At 32.1% G+C, this 18,201-nt stretch overlaps 1 protein-coding gene across 4 annotated transcripts in view; it reads left to right on the forward strand.

Annotated features, from left to right (window-relative positions):
* LOC133190567 (multidrug resistance-associated protein 1-like) overlaps positions 1-18,201 on the forward strand; it is a 962,792-nt gene that overhangs the window by 394,616 nt on the left and 549,975 nt on the right. For all 4 annotated transcript variants that reach the window (XM_061326266.1, XM_061326267.1, XM_061326268.1 and 1 more), the window contains one exon: positions 1,764-1,931. In XM_061326266.1, the coding sequence (XP_061182250.1) occupies positions 1,764-1,931 (168 nt within the window). The remainder of the gene's footprint in view (positions 1-1,763; positions 1,932-18,201) is intronic.

The raw sequence follows: 18,201 nt of genomic DNA on the forward strand, positions 1-18,201 counted from the left end.
TTATGAAGTTTCGGAATCCAATATAAATATGGTAATTCGAATTCATTTTGGTTGTTTGGAATATTAAAAATATTCAAAACTGACATATGATTTTGAAGAATTTCTTCCTTAGAAAGGGAACTATGAGTATAAGTTGGATTACCACTTGTAGAATTAAATCCAAGTTCTTCTAAAATACATTTAATATAATGAGCCTTACAAACAAAGACAATGTTGTTACTTGCTTTGTCAGCAGGGACCAGTACGTACTGATCATGTAATCTATCTAATTCTTTTTTCACTTCTGGATTATTGAATACAGAAGGATAGATGGTTTTCATATGGGTACAGTCCACTAATTGTTTTCCCATAGGCGGCAATGTTAACGTTTCTTCACATAGCAATGTCCCTAATTTTCGTTCAGCAGTGAGTGACCCCTCAAATCAAAGCAAATCAAGTTGTCTTTCCTTGGTTAAAATCTCGAGGTGGCATGTCAGATTCGTTTTCCGGCAAAATGCGTCTGTCTGCGTTAACCTCTGAAAATGAAAGTGAAAGTAGGGGAATTCCAGACTTCTCACTGGTGTTATAATACATAAAATAATTCTGCTGATCTTATTGATAAATTACATCTGCCAAGCTTTTTTGCAAGGGAACATACTCCTTATCATTAAGTATGAGACTCAGTTTAATACATTATCACAGTTTTTTTTATTCAGGTCTGCAAATTAAGGAACTTGTAATTTTTTCTGCACTACTTTCTTCCCCTACCGATTCTAAAAATAATTAGAGGTATGTACCCATATTGCCTCTCAATCTTTTAATGCGCAATTTTAACATACATCTGATACATTTAATCCATTCTGACAAAGTGTCAAGGTCTTCTTTTTCATGTCTGGCCCATCACCTGGCGTAGTCCTCTACAGAATCCATAATATTTATGAAATTCTTACGCCAGTTGAAGGATCTGGGTTCCCTAAATTTAGGACCTTTTAAAATTAGTGATCTAAGATCCTCATTATTAACTATATTTACGTCACCAGTAATAACGTGTCCAGCAGGACTATAGTTATAGGGTGAAGAAGAACATGAACACGATGGAGGATTATGTTTCAGATATTCGATATCCAGGCCCTGTAAAGTTTTCTTGTAATTAAAAAGTTTGTATCAGCGATGTTTAAATAATATATTATATATATATCGACAGAATATCGCTATCAAACCTTTGTTGAAATTTTGATAAGCAGGTATATTAAAATATTTATTAAATATATTTTTATATGTATTTTTAAATAAATATTATACTCAATTTGATAAATGTATGTTTTAATAACGTAAAGTAAAATTGTAATATCTTCTTCATGAAAAAAAATATTCATACAAGTATTCTTTCCTTAATAGAGACATAATTTTATTGATTTTTTAACGCTGATAATTTTTCCAGAATTTTCCATTGGGGGAGATAACTCGCATTTGTTTACAATACTATCCTCGCTCAGAAATCTAGACTTTGCACCATGACGGGGAATTAATCTAACCGCGGGGATGAGCGGTGTTACTTGATTTACCTGGCCAAACCACGATGAGATCAACACCGCCGCGACGTGCGGTAAATGACCAAACCGCGTTGCCCGTACTGTATTTTGAAAAGTAGGTCAAACATTGCCCTAGGAACCGAGGGGGGCATGTGATACAAAAGTTTTGATCAAAGTATAAAAAAATATCATTGTCTGAATGAAAACTATTTTGATATCCTAAGAATTAAATACTATGCATTTTCCTTACAGGGAATTAATCTGAGTGGTGGACAAAAGCAAAGAGTGAGTTTGGCTCGAGCAGTTTACCAGAACAATGAAATATACTTGTTGGACGACCCACTTAGTGCTGTTGATGCCCATGTGGGCAAACACATCTTTGAAAATGTCATTGGACCCAACAGCTGCCTTAAAAATAAGGTACAGTATATGTTCATAATGAATGTAACAATTTACATATTTTAAGATCAACTGAGTCACTCAAGTGACCCATTGCTTAGAAGCTATAACTATTGTTTGTTTTGTTTTGGTTTATTTTTGTTCTGCATTGTTCAACAAAGGTTGTACTTAAGATTTTGAATTTTCAGCTTTTCCTCAAAAACATAACTATTGTTTGTTTGTTTTTGCTTTTTTTTTTGTTCTGCATTGTTCAACAAAGGTTGTACTTAAGATTTTGAATTTTCAGCTTTTCCTCATAAACTGCTGAACCAATTTTATCTGTGGGTTAAGGGGAACATTTATTTTGAATTTCACCCATTTTTTTTTGCATTTTTTGAGAAATCTTTGTTAATTCAGGGATAATATATGTTAAGCCCATGCTCTGTAAATGTAAACATTCTATAGACCTTATTTTTCTGGTTAGATATGCAAACTTTAGATACATAAATGATTTAGGATTCATTTTTTTTTTAATATACATGTATAATGAATGAATTTTGGCAAAATTCACACGTAAATATTATTGGCCAAGTTGTCTATTTGCTTGGCCAATCCTGACCCTGGGGTAGGGCGGGGCCACAATAAGTTTTACATTGAAATATGTAGTGAAAAGCTTTAAAAATCTTCTTCTCAAGAACCACTGGGCCAGAAAGACTGAAACTTAAGTGGAAGTATCCTAGGGTAATGTACCCCCAGGGGTAGGGCTTGGCCACAGTGAATGAGTACTACAGCTGGGGAAATTAGGTGAAAAACAGCAAGGCCAAAGTTACTCAGGTGAGTGTTGTGGCCCATGGGCCTCTTGTTTAAAAAATGGGTCAAACTCCAAGGTCAAGGTCAAAGGGTCAAAATTAATGGTACCCAGGTGAAAGTCTTGTCACCAGAAATACACATATGAAATATAAAAGCTGTAGCACCAACTGTTCAAAAGTTATAGCCAAGATTAAAGTTTTTCAAAAGTAGGTCGAAATCCAAGGTCAAGGTCAAAATTTTCAATTCCAAAGGTAGGTCTTGTCACAAGAAATACACCTGTAAACTATGAAACCCCTAGTATTAATAAAAGTTATGACCATGGTTAAAGTTTTTTTAAAAATGGGTCAAACTTTAAGGTCAGGGTCAATAAGTCAAAAATCTTTATACCCAAGGAAAGGTCTTGTCACAGTGAATGCACATGTGAAGTCATATTAGGACAGAAGCATCCTTAGATAGTGTAGATTCAAGTTTGATCAAAGCGTGACCCCTGAAATTAGGGTGGGACCACATCAGGGGATCAAAGTTATACATAGGAATATATAGAAAATATCTGTAAAAATCTTCTTCTCAAGAAGAGCAAAGCCATGATATTAGTACAGAAGCATCCTTAGGTAATGCAGATTCAAGTTATTACAATTATGACCCCTGAGGTTGGTTGGGGCTACAACATGGGGATCAAAGTTATACATAGGAATATATAGGAAATATCTTTAAAATTCTTTTAAGAATAGCAAAGCCATGATGCCATTGATCGCCATATTGATATGGAAGCATCCTCAGGTACTGAAGATTCAAATTTGTTCAAATCATGACCCCCAGGGGTAGGGTTGGGCCGTTTTACATAGAAATATATAGGGAAAAATTATAAAAAATCTTCTGAAGCCATGATTAGTCCAAGAAATGTGGAAGTATCCTCAATTAGTGTAAATTCAAGGTTGTTCAAATCATGACCCTATGGAGGGGCTGAAGAGGACTTGGGGTGAGTTAACCATGCATTGGACACATACAGTACCGACCAGACACAACCTAACAGAAAGCGAACCCAGAGCGCACCCCGGGTTCGCTCTCTGGGTTCGCTTCGGGTTTGCTTGGGTCCGCTAGTGCTGACCCCAAGCGCACCCGTAGCGAACCCGCAGCGAACCCAGAGCGGACCCAGAGTGAACGCTGAAAGCGAACCCCAAATTCAGTAGCAGTCCCAGAAAGCGAACGCGCGTTCGGTGTTGCGTAACAGAGCTGTCAATCAGGATTAGCGATTAACTCATCAGTGCGTCAACCAATCAACATGCCGAACAGGTCTGTCAATCAGGATAAGTGATAAAATGTGTTGACCATCAGCGCATTGACCAGTCAACATGCCAGTTTGTAATCTAAACATTGTACAAGCAAAGCGGGTGAATGTACAATGTAAAAATATTATTAATATGATTTTTAAACATGATTTTACATTTATATATTTTAATTCTCCAGACATCATCCAATATTTACACATCTATTTTCATTACTTTTTATTTCTAAAATCTATTAATACATTATATATTTTTATTATCCAGGTAGCATGTTACATGTATAGTTACATATTTATTTTCTTTATATTTTTAAAATCCATTAATATATAAATATACATTGTGTAAATTTATCAGACAATAAGTACTTTAATTCATGATAGAGAAAAAAAAAAATAATGGTCATAACAATTGTCACTAAAAAAAATGGTCTCCGATAAATTATAGAAATTTATTATCTCAAGATACAGTATAAGAACATGTACGTGCTTTAATTTAATTATTTTTAAATATTTATTATTTCAATTTACATGCACGTTTTAATTTATCCTGATCACCATCGAAATTATCAATCTTTATAATTGATCATGAAAAAATTAAATGTACATTGTACAGTATAAATGTGCATTATGTCAATACGTAAATTGGAGAAAAAAATCTCATTTTTAACTACTATGATATTTTTTTAATTAACCCTTTGTGTGCTGACTTGTTTTAAGTGAATGGTAGCCTCAGTACTGAGTTGTTTTGGAATATTGACAAAATTGTCACATTGGCTTACTTGAATGCAAATATCTTAAAATTTTGACAACAATTTGCATGAAATTTGGCAGATATGAAGCAAATATTGTGTTTTTTGAATTGATAAAGTTTTTTCCTAAAAATTCTTATATTTGACGTTGCCATGGTAACAAAATTTTCATAAATATACAAAGACAATGATTCTTGAGTTTTTTTTTTAACTTATAATGTTCAGAAAAATATGTTGTCGATAAAAAAATAAATCATTTGCTTCAAAAACTGAATTTTAAATTTAATATTATATATATATATAAAAATTAGTCAATAATTCAGTGTCTTAAATATGTTGTGGAAAGTCATATTGTACACTTATCTGAATAAGGAATATGTTTAAGTGAATACTGAATTACACATAATACAACGTTTTCAGTTTATATCCAAAAAGGACATATTTATAAAATTCCAGTTAGCCTGTAAATCCAAATCCAGTGATCTTTTTAGCAGTATTGGCAAACATATAAGAAAACTTGATCCCCAGTTAAGGAATATGCAGTCTTCGGGTCAGGAAATCTTGGTTGAAATTTGGTACAACGATAACAAAATTGTATCTTAGGCTAGCCCCAATTATACTCTATTATTCTTATACCTGTAAAAATCTTTCTTTATGTGCTTTTATAGAGGAGGATGCATTTGTCCAATATTCATCAACCCCCCCCCCCCCCCACTTTATAGTCTTGTTTCCTGCTACCCGACCTACCCTATTTTTTTGTACCCAACCCTAGAGTTTTTTTTTTAATTTTGGAAGAAAAAAATCGAGAATTTTCGGAATTTCATCGTTCCGTCACTGTAATCAGTTTCCGTGTTAACACAAAACAAGCATTTCATGAAATTCTTGTTTTAAATATGGACTTTCATAAAATACCACTTGAGTTGTGCATAAAAAGACATGAAATTTAATTTTGATAGACAATATTGACCTGTGACATGTTTAATTTATCTTGTATTAGTTCATATCCAAAAAATGTCGGAAAAAAATAAAATAGAAATATAAAATAAAATAATTTTCCTACCTACCTATCCTATTTTTTTCAGGCTGGTAGCAGGAAACAAGACTATAGGTTGGGTAGCAGGAAACAAGACTATTATTCTTTTTGGCCTATAATACTCCCTACTCTTTAAGAAATGGGCATTTATTTTGGAAGTTTTATTCCTAGCTGGCAACAATGATTGCTAACATAAATTTCTAACACATCAACTAGAATTTATGTTGAAGATATTTAAGCACCTTTAACAGTCATATACAATATCTTTAACTTTATAAATATGCCGAAATTACTTTGTTGTGATCACTGATGAATATCAGTTTTGATACATTTCAATGTTTTCAGTGCATTAATGCACAATCGATAAATAATGTTTTATCACAAATATAAGCAAGAATTTAATGTGCTCCTATTTTTTATTTTGACCTGTCGTTGAAGAGCCATCTCCTTTTGTCTTGATTCAATAAAAAATAAATTTTAAAATATATATCTATTTGTTTAAACAAAATTCTATCTATTTGTTTAAACAAATTTCCATTAAAAATATTATTCCTAATGATGAAATACATTTTTTCACCAGGGCATTTGTTTGTAATCTTATTAACTATTTAATTTTTTTATTATTCTTAATAGCATCTTTCCATGTCAAGCCATACATTACCAAAGTGGCATCCCCTTTTCTTTAAAATAGACTTTTTCCACAAATAAAGCACAGGAATTTTAATTCCAAGACTGTTTGCCTTTTCCCCCCTTTTTATATTTTTATATTTTTTTTCCCAAAAACATTGTGGCCCCCCCCCCCCCCCAAAAAAACTGCATAAGAACTAAGTGTTTATGTAATATTAACACTTGTAGGAATAGGAAGGAGATCATACATACAAAGTCTTTAAATGGGGAGTTTGTGAATAGTTTGGTTGCATGTACATCATTAAAACACTATGAAGCCTGGGTGAAAGATGGATTTGTATTTCTCAAACTCAATGTTTATTTTCACCTATCAATACATCATATGACCTGTAGTTTACAAGTATATAGGGCCCAAGGACCCTCAGGAATTACATTCCATCCCTCATTGACACAGTACTTCATTTTCTAAGGATCTGACTCCCTTGTCATTCATTCATGCATGTATCGATCATTTGTACAACATCCCTGTTTTAAGATATTCCATCCATGATTCTCTTTCATTAAATATCAGTCTCATAAAGAATACTCTAGCTGCCATGCATTTGTCTGAAGCATTTTAGAGTAGAAAAGCTAGAATTTACCAAGAGAATATTTTTTAATTCCAAGAGAAATTTTCAAAAAAAATCAAATACCTGAGCAGTTATTGATCAACAAAGATTGCAATAAGGTTTCCAAAGATAAGCTAATTTTTAAATATAAAAAAATTTAAATAGTTAATAAGATTACAAACAAATGCCCTGGTGAAAAAATGTATTTCATCATTAGGAATAATATTTTTAATGGAAATTTGTTTAAACAAATAGATAGAATTTTGTTTAAACAAATAGATATATATTTTAAAATTTATTTTTTATTGAATCAAGACAAAAGGAGATGGCTCTTCAATGACAGGTCAAAATAAAAAATAGGAGCACATTAAATTCTTGCTTATATTTGTGATAAAACATTATTTATCGATTGTGCATTAATGCACTGAAAACATTGAAATGTATCAAAACTGATATTCATCAGTGATCACAACAAAGTAATTTCGGCATATTTATAAAGTTAAAGATATTACCCCTGCGAGAGTATCAAGAATAATTCTTGAACTTTTAAGAAAAGTTCATGAATTATATTCTTGAATCTGCTCATGAAATATTCATGAAGATCCTATGAAGTTAAAATTGGACACTCATGATTTCATGAATTTTATTCATGAAAACCAAGTTAAAGAATATTCATGAATAGTGGGTTGTTCATGAACTACTTACTACTCTTGAAAATTCATGAACTTGCTTATAGAATTCATGAAATCATAGTGTCCAATTTTATGATCTTTCATGAACATTTCAGGAACTTTTTAAGAATATTATTCTTGAATTACATAATTTGACAGAAGGCCAAATTACTGTGAGTACCCCAAAATACATGTACATATAAAACATTCTATTCAAAATTTGATAATATATAAATAATGACTACAATATTCTGAACTAAATGCTATGTATTAATTCACTGAATTTATAAATGTATACAGCTTTTAGCCAACACACTCTTAAACAATTACATGTACAGCCTGGATCAGTTTCAGCATCTTAAACAACGCTTGTGTTCTTCTTTTGGCACATTCAAGTAAGTCAGATGCCTGTGGGGCATTTGTTATCCCTGTCAACTTTGCTTCTTGACATTCCAAAAATGAATTTTTCTCTATGGGTGTCTGCTGGATCACTCACTAATTCATCCAAAATTGAAATCCATCCTTTAAATCATGATGTGGTAATTTTTTCTTATGCTCTTTTACAATAGGCCTTGCTTTTCAGTCAGGAATCCTCAGGGACGAGTCAAAGTCAATTTGTTCTAATCTGTAAAGAAAATTTAAAAATGATTTTAGTTTCAATTTAGAATCAAGTTTCTTTTTTTTCTTCAATTTGAGCTAGACCATGGGCACACGGGGTATGTCCCCCCCCCCCCCCCCGTCCATTTTTTATTATAAAATTAAAAAAAAAAATTCTGAGACCAACACACACAAGTTTTTTTAAATAAATTTTTAAAATATATTTCATTAATTCATTTTATTTAACAATAACTTAAATTATATTTCTCTCCGAGTTATATTTTTTTTAATCAAGTTTGTTTGGCATGCATGCAACAAGTGTTAATCAACAAATTTGGAACCAAAATAATTAAAAAATTATGTTCTTACCACATGCTTTCTGTATTGCAGTCCTTCCTTTCTATGAATGTAATAGTTAACACCCCATTAAAAAAATGTTGACAGAATCTAGATCTATCGACAATCTTCTCAGACAATGCAATGCACTTAATTCCTTCCTTTCAATCTATTGAAAATTTGGCGCTCGCATTACTGCTTAACTAATCAGTAATGATGTTATAAATCAGCTACCAGAAGCGTCCAATCAAACGACGTTTTATAAAACGATTGAGGTTGCGATTCAAATCATACCCGTAATATTAATTGGACGCCGATGTATTCTTGTTTGGGGGTATCTTGAAAAAAATGATGAATAAATAGGCCTAGTTAATCGTGGACTGGTACTATTAAATAAAGTTTTACTTTTTTCAATATATTTATGCCAACGTTTTACAAACTTAAAAAAAAAATCTTTGAATAAAAAGGGTGTGAAATATTATGGATACGAATTGCCTCGCCACCCGCTTAAAAGATGGCGGCCTTTTTCGGTGGGCGATAGAAGTTTGTAAACTTCAGAATTTACAATATACATGGCATTGGAGGTTATATTCTAAATGCACACCATGCAAACAACATCCACAGAAAGATCAGCACTGTTCCGCCTGCATTCATCAGCTCACAACGTGTCATTGAGTAAGTTTTCATCTGTTTTATACATGTTCACTGATGTTAAAATCGGGGGATGGATATCGTGTGCACAACCTACAAGGTTGTTGTTTCAAATGTTCTTAAATTAATTATATTTTTATGGCACTATTTATTGTTTGGTTTGTTCGAATTTCAAAATGAGATTGGCAAGGCATTTTTTTTTCTCAAGAATGAAACAAGAAGAGGCCTAGAGGGAGATAAAATACGATTTAAAATTATATATACAGTGTTGTTAGTTGACAGAGTTTGACACAATCCGTGTCCTCACAGATTACTTAGTAGGCAAAAAGTACCGATATTATGTGGAAATATTTTTATATAGTGTTTAAACTTAATATTTTTTTAATTATCTAGCTTATTGAATTCAGGGAAAACGATTGTGTTTCTATTTATACATCAAAATTATTCACATAAATTGAAACTTAAGTCATCACAGGCATACTAGACGTTTGAAACTATGCAGATAGTTGCTGAATGTTTGTTTGCTTTTTTTTTTTTTGTCAATGGCTATTCATTTAAAATATAACTTTCATTAAGAGCGTACAATTATTACAGGTCTAATAAAGAAACAACTATAGAACTGAAATATTCCAAAAGACAGAAGAATCAGCGACAAGAATCAGCTATGTTTATCAGTGAAGGAGAATTGACAGGAGTATGATTCTTATGAAACCAAGTTGTTCTGGATCTTCTCATGCAAGCACACAATTTGAAACTGACATCATAGACAAGACTAATATAATATCTTTTCAGATGATCAGCAACATGTTTATTAACCTCACAATTTTTATTTTCTACTTTAAGATGTTACCTTATAAAAAAAAAAAATAAATATATATGTTGTAAATTTTAGAACCATTTATGCCCATGAACAAAAATGTTGCAATAGGCATGGAGGCTTTTTTTAAATAATAAATTATAAGTTTTAGGGATCAAATAGTATTTTTTTTAACATACTGGACTGTGAGTGATGGTTATCATTACTTGAAAACATTGATGATTCATGTATTTCTTAAATGGACATGAGAAAATACTATTCATGTTAATGTGTATGTACCACAATTGTATATTTATTTTGCATTTTAAGACTTAAATTTACGTAAATTCCCTGATTTGCAACTGATAGTCTATAATGATGTAAAAAAAAAAAAGCTCCAGCAAGCTTTTCTACAGTCTATTTAGTCTTTCCATTTCAACATTGAACAGTATTGTAATACATGTAATGTATAGCAATTACCAATGGAGAACACTCAGTTAATTAAAATTGTACTTTAAAAATTCAATATCAATAAATTTGAATCATAGAATTTAAATTGTATTGAGTCATGAATAATCATGAATAATCATGAAACTTGTGTTGCTGTGTAATGTTGAAGATTTTTGAATTTCATGAAGGTTCATCATTGTTCATGAAGTATAAATTTTTTCAATATGAATGTGTTCATGAATTAAATTCATGAACTACTTTTATGAAGCTGTTATGAATCTTTTATGAGCATTCATGAACAATGATGATCAACTCATAAAAGTTCTTTAAGTCATGAATATCATCTCGCAGGGGTGTATATGACTGTTAAAGGTGCTTAAATATCTTCAACATAAATTCTAGTTGATGTGTTAGAAATTTATGTTAGCAATCATTGTTGCCAGCTAGGAATAAAACTTCCAAAATAAATGCCCATTTCTTAAAGAGTAGGGAGTATTATAGGCCAAAAAGAATAATAGTCTTGTTTCCTGCTACCCGACCTATAGTCTTGTTTCCTGCTACCAGCCTGAAAAAAATAGGATAGGTAGGTAGGAAAATTATTTTATTTTATATTTCTATTTTATTTTTTTCCGACATTTTTTGGATATGAACTAATACAAGATAAATTAAACATGTCACAGGTCAATATTGTCTATCAAAATTAAATTTCATGTCTTTTTATGCACAACTCAAGTGGTATTTTATGAAAGTCCATATTTAAAACAAGAATTTCATGAAATGCTTGTTTTGTGTTAACACGGAAACCGATTACAGTGACGGAACGATGAAATTCCGAAAATTCTCGATTTTTTTCTTCCAAAATTAAAAAAAAAACTCTAGGGTTGGGTACAAAAAAATAGGGTAGGTCGGGTAGCAGGAAACAAGACTATAAAGTGGGGGGGGGGGGGGGGGTTTGATGAATATTGGACAAATGCATCCTCCTCTATAAAAGCACATAAAGAAAGATTTTTACAGGTATAAGAATAATAGAGTATAATTGGGGCTAGCCTAAGATACAATTTTGTTATCGTTGTACCAAATTTCAACCAAGATTTCCTGACCCGAAGACTGCATATTCCTTAACTGGGGATCAAGTTTTCTTATATGTTTGCCAATACTGCTAAAAAGATCACTGGATTTGGATTTACAGGCTAACTGGAATTTTATAAATATGTCCTTTTTGGATATAAACTGAAAACGTTGTATTATGTGTAATTCAGTATTCACTTAAACATATTCCTTATTCAGATAAGTGTACAATATGACTTTCCACAACATATTTAAGACACTGAATTATTGACTAATTTTTATATATATATAATATTAAATTTAAAATTCAGTTTTTGAAGCAAATGATTTATTTTTTTATCGACAACATTTTTTTCTGAACATTATAAGTGTTCTGGTCCTGGCCAGCGCTCTATTAATTTATATTTTACTGAGAGAAGTTATTTCCCTTTGACATTCACTTTTGATTAATCACTGTAAATAATGTATTTGAAAGTCAATAGACTAAGACAATTATGCAAGAAATGATATTCTATAATACAAAAAGTACTTTCACAGTTTTAATCAGGTAGACTTTTAAATAATAAGTAAATCAGAATGAGACAAAAATAACTTATCTCATTAAATGTTCTTCAAAGACCAAGAGAGCATACATGTGATATGTACTGGCTGTACTCAAAATGTACAGTTTTTCGAGCCCATTCATCGTGTACCAGCGGGACACCAAAATTCACGGAATATGAAAATTTGTACAGTATTTTGACTTTCTCGCTAAATGCCGCCATTTTCCTCTCATTCTCGCTCGCGAGACACTGGAAAACATCACCTGTGTTTGACACTTGGCCTTCTGATAATTGTGTACACAAACCATCTCGTGCGAAGGTGTGAACTGCCAATTGGGATAATTATCTTGCTATAAATCCATATCAAATACCCCTTTAGGTAGCTTTATTTTTTAAGGGGTACTTAATTACTGTTAATGTTTCGCATACATAACTTGATTGAAAAAAATTAAGCCAACTTCTAAAGTTGATATACATGACTTAATATACGTGAATCTGACCCAGATCTTCGTAGGTATAAAATATACGATGTTTATTACAATGATTACAATGGGATTTCAGAAGAATTTAAGCGATATTTTATACCATTTTTTGTACCGTTTTTTGATAGGCAGTGTACAGTTTTTTCACCCAAATTCCAGTTTTTTTATGGCTCCTGTACAGTTTTGTGGTCTTTGACTTATCACATGTATGAGAGAGGCAAATGTGGGAGGTCTCAATATGGGATTAAAAGTGGCACAGAAGAACTAATAGTTTGTTAATTGTCTGCACTGCGATAGTGATAAATGGGAGATAGATTAGAATTTAGTTTATAAGTTGTCACTGAATACTAGACTAATTATTTCACTGATCCTGATCATCCTATTTCTTTTGTTTTTGGGCAACAAAGTTTCATCTATCAGTTTATTTTATACTTTATGGATCCTCTAAATTGTTGTATTATACTCAGGTGACTGTTAAGGCCCTTGGGCCTCTTATTTACCTTGACCTATCCTTCGACCTTAACTTCATTTATTTTAAATTAGTGTATAGTTATGTTTCAAATAAACCATTCAAAATATTTTTATCAAACTTAATATGCTGATACGTATTTGTGAGAACATTCAACTGCATCAAAAATGTTTGATGTTGTTGCCCTAGCCACAAGAAACGCATCTAGTTAAGGTCATCCGTCTTCACGGAAGACCTTATAGTGGTTCTACTGTTTCTTATTATGTCACCCCGGACAAAGTCGGGGAGACATATTGCTATTGTTCAACCAATAACATGGTCTGCACAATTTCTTGAAGATGGCTTTGTTAATCTTGATGAAACTCCACTGTCGTAATGATCACTAACTAAAGATGTGTAATCTTTCTTCAAAATTTCCAAAATGGCAACTGTTCCCATGGAAACTGATAAAAAGTGGTATTTTTAGCTCACCTGAGCTGAAAGCTCAAGTGAGCTTTTCTGATCACATTTTATCTGTAGTCCGTCTGTGTCCATCCGTCTGTCCGTAAACTTTTCACATTTTCAACTTCTTCTGCAGAACCACTGGGCCAATTTCAACCAAACTTACCACAAAGCATCCTTGGGTGAAGGGGGTTTAAGTTGTTCAAATAAAGGGCCACGCCCTCTTGAAAGGGGAGATAATTAAGAATAAATGAAAAATTAATAGCATCTTTTAAAAATCTTCTTCTCAAGAAGCACAGGGCCAGGAAAGATGAAACTCATGTGGAAACATCCTCAGGTAGTGTAGATTCAAGTGTGTTCAAATCATGACCCCCGAGGGTAGGGCGGGGCCACAATGGACAATTAAAGTTTTACATAGAAATATATAGGAAAAAATCTTCAAAGAACAGCAAAGCCATGTTTGACAAAAGATCATATAGGAAAAAAATTCTTCTCAAGAACAGAAAAGCTATGTTTAGTCTTATTTATATGGAAGAATCCTCAGGTAATGTAGATTCAAGATTGTGAAAATCATGACCCCCGGGGGGATCCAAAGTTTGACATAAGATCATATAGTAAAAAATTTCTTCTCAAGAACAGAAAAGCTATGTTTAGTCATTTTGATATGTAAGCATCCTCAGGTAGTGTAGATTCAAGTTTGTTCAAATGATGACCCCTGGGATGGGGAGGAGCCACAATGGGGGATCAAATTTTTCCAAAATAATATTTAGGGAATTTTTTTTTTAAAATCTTCTCAAGTGCATCAAAGCCATTTGTTATATTGACATGGAAGCATCATCAAGTAGTTTAAAATTCAAGCCCCCCCCCCCCCCCCTTTACATAATCTTTTCAATACTGAACTGATTTGCTGATTCGTGCTTTTGCCTAGCCAATGTGCTCAGGTGAGCGATGTGGCCCATGGGCCTCTTGTTTAAATTTCATCTTTCCTGGCTGCTTTTAATCAAATCTTTTTGAAACTTTAAAGAAGTGTTCCTTGCCTCCTGTCAAAAAAAATTTAGGCAAAAAAATTGGAAAAGGAAGGACAGAAAATATGAATAATTTGATGTCACATGACCAATTTTGTTACAAATTGTTTGTGATTCCATCCTGCAAGTTTCTCAAAAATTACCTGAACAAAATTACTGAAACTTTATAGAAATGATAATCACCAATGGTAGTTGTGCGAACACCCTTTAAAATTTTCAGATTTGTCACTGTTACCATGGTTGCAGACAAAAAGTAATATTTCTTAAATTTCGTTTCTTTCAGTAATTTTTCAGAAAATCTGTTTTGTAACTTTAATGAGTTGTTAGTCGCATCCTATCAAAGTGATTCCTGCAAAATAATGGAACAGAATAGACAAAAAGAACGATAAATTTAAAAAAAGCTGCAGTCGAGTCATCTATTTTGCTATGTTTCCAAACTTGGAATTACACTTACAATTAAGACTAGTTTTTCTTGGAATTTTGGCACTTTTCAACTTCGATTTTTGGCCATATCTTGAATAAAGAGATGAACAGTTTGTCAGCGCAACTCCTCTTCAACCGCTGCAAAGAATTCCGTCATACTTTGCAAAAATATTTAGGACACAGTGTATAGATGTGCATATTGCCAGGGAATTCTGATTCCTTTATTTTTTCTTGGAATTTTGGCACTTTTCAACGTAGATTTTTGGCCATATCTGAATATACAGATTAACAGTTTGTCAGTGCAACTCCTCTTAAACTGCTGCACAGAATTTCATCATACTTTGTAAGGCTGGGATGATTCAGGGTTCATTTGGTTCGGTTTTGGTTCAGAATGATACAGTTAGGTTTTTTTCTAGTCGGTTTCATTTCACCTAAAAGAGTCTCAATATTTCTCATCATAAATGAAAAATAAAAACCTCTGCTTTAAAAACTGAGTAAACTCCTTTACTTCAGTCTTCACAAAAACTTTTCTGAGACACTAACAAGTGAGGCTAGTGGATTTGACATTTTTACTAGCTAAAGTAAAATTTCTACTAGACCAGAAAAATAATAAAATTTGAAACTTTTTGTTGCATTATTTTATTCCATTTCATAATGAATTACTCTTCTTTTCATATTTCTTCTGCTTATTTTCTCTTTTTGTATTTTTCTTCTGAGTCAATAATTAATAAATAATCAGAGAAATTATTTAAGGAGGCTGGGGGGTCCAAACAAAAATTTCTTCAAAATTGATCAAATTGGCAGAAATGCTTGATATAATCATCAGTTACATTTTAGTATAAAAGACAACATCACAATCATCCTTAATTTTCGAATTTATTGCATCTTAGTATACTGCACATTACGTCAACATGAAAACATAACTAAAACAATAGAAAAAAACAAATATAAAGTGGAAAGTGGCTAAAAACATAAAAATTACATCAGATTAAATAAATTCAATTAAAAAAAACCTTCATTACAATGAAAATGTTAGATAAACATGACATCTAGTGAAAATACACACTTCACATTTATGCAATTATTCAAATTTAAAAAAAAGTAACCACAGGATTTTGTTCAACTTGTTACATAATAATGATCAACATATGTATAAAATAAACCAAGCATAGAGAAAAAAATTCTGCTGGCGAATTTTGAGAAATGGAAATAAAAACTGTCAAATTCCAGCAAAATATTTGGTATATTACTAGTTACCTTCCTTTGCAGATTCAGAAAAATGCTGATTTTTTTTAATTATTTTGTAACCTCAGGGTTTTTTTTTTTTTTTCAAAAATTTGATCTTTAAATAATATTTCAATATCTGGAAACCCAATGGCATTCCTTTCTCACAACATTTTCAAATGTTAAAAACAGACCACAACCAACTATCTGCAACATTCTCAGGCAAAAAATCAAACAAAATTTCTGCTGCAACTAAATATGAAAGAGATGAGATGTTTATAATTTTGGATGTTCTGTACCATTAGGTACTGAAGATGTATGACTAGTAATCCTTGGGGAAAATTTTTTCCCTTAAATAATAATTCTTCAAAAAGTGCTAAATAGTCTTTTCAATGCAATGGTTGATGGCATGTACTGCATCCTCAGCCATAGTTGCTACCTCCGATATATGATCAACCACAAGTAATCTTTGCTCCAGTTGATTTTCCCAGAATTTTCTGAAAATTACACATAAATGCTTATAAATTGATCACAAGTACATTCTTCTAAAATGCAATTTAAAGCTCAAGTTATATCATATGTACATATAATTAATTTTTCACTAAGTCTTAAATTATAAAACTAGGGCCTTATTTATATTTCATAATAAAAAAAGTCAAAATTTGTACCAAGGACATGTATGTACATTACATATCATCATATCTGCCTCTAGTAAAATAAAATGTCCAGGGCCTTAATGATTATTGAAATTCTTTTCATGGAATAAATAATATCAATTTGTAATATACGCGAGTCCTATTCTTAAGTTTATATATCCTGGCATTACTGGTTTTCAATAGTGTAAAACTTTCAGTCACAAATTAAATCTGTGCATCTATGTTTTCTCACCCTAATTATTCACATATTATTAGTCAACAATACATAAATATATTTGACCTTAATTTGTTTTTGAAATCATAAGAATTCCAGTAGTATTTGGACTTTCTTTGGATCCACCATAATCCGAGTTGTTTTGAATGATGTCACCTATTTTCGATAGCAAGTATGGCGTGCCGTAATGGCATAAAAAACAAGGGGTTTTTTTTTAACAACAAATAAATCATGATTATTAACAATAACATTAAAATTTCTTCAACTTTTTTTGAAATTTTATGAAATTGAAAGTTCAAGTCAAGAATCACTGACTAATATAAACAATGTCAAACACAATGAGGGCATTTGATTTGTGTGTCTCTTCAGATTACTTTCTCCTTGACACAGTAGGAAAGGTGTACCCAGTGTCCACATTGACATTGTCCCCACCTAACAATTTCAATGTAAGGCTTAAACTTCAATTGTTCAGGCTCCAGTCTATCACAGACACAACACTCCTCATCTGACAAATCAAGTGATGGACAAAAAGAGGTATTTGAAACCTTGGATGGACCTGCTGTATCTTGGAAGGACCTGCATTTTGGTTTTCCATTAATTTTGCATTCCTCTTTCCTTTTCCTTTCCCTTTTCCTTTTGCTGAATGTTCTGACTTTTCATTGTATTCCTGAATTTTATCAAAAACATTCTGTTCTGTTATGGCTTTCCCTGCAATTATTGAACTAAGATTTCTTCTTGGTTTTTTTTCACCTTTTCCACAGCTAAGAGTACCTCTCCACCTTGCTTGTTGAAAAAGCTTTCAGCAGTAGAAGTAGAAGCAACTTTTTCATCATTGATAATAGAAGTTGTTAAATTGGTGGTAATATCCACCTTGCCTTTGTATACAAGAGATGGTGAAGTCCTGCTTTCACTGATTGTTGATGAATTAAGTGGATAAATACCAGTTTTCCTGAAGCCTGATCTTAAATTCTGAGGACTAAGGGCTATATCGTAAACTTTGCATACAAGCCTGCACACATTGTATCTCGTCACTGAACGACCGACACTTTGTCGCATAAATTTATGAGCTTCTTGCTGATACAGAATCTCAAATGGTCCGAAACAGCCAACGTCCATTGGCTGTAAAAGATGACTCATATGAGGAGGCAAGACAGA

This window comes from Saccostrea echinata, unplaced genomic scaffold (assembly GCF_033153115.1).
Source record: "Saccostrea echinata isolate AGI-Se365-2 ecotype Australia unplaced genomic scaffold, CSIRO_AGI_Sech_v1 ptg000022l, whole genome shotgun sequence".
NCBI lineage: Eukaryota > Metazoa > Mollusca > Bivalvia > Ostreida > Ostreidae > Saccostrea > Saccostrea echinata.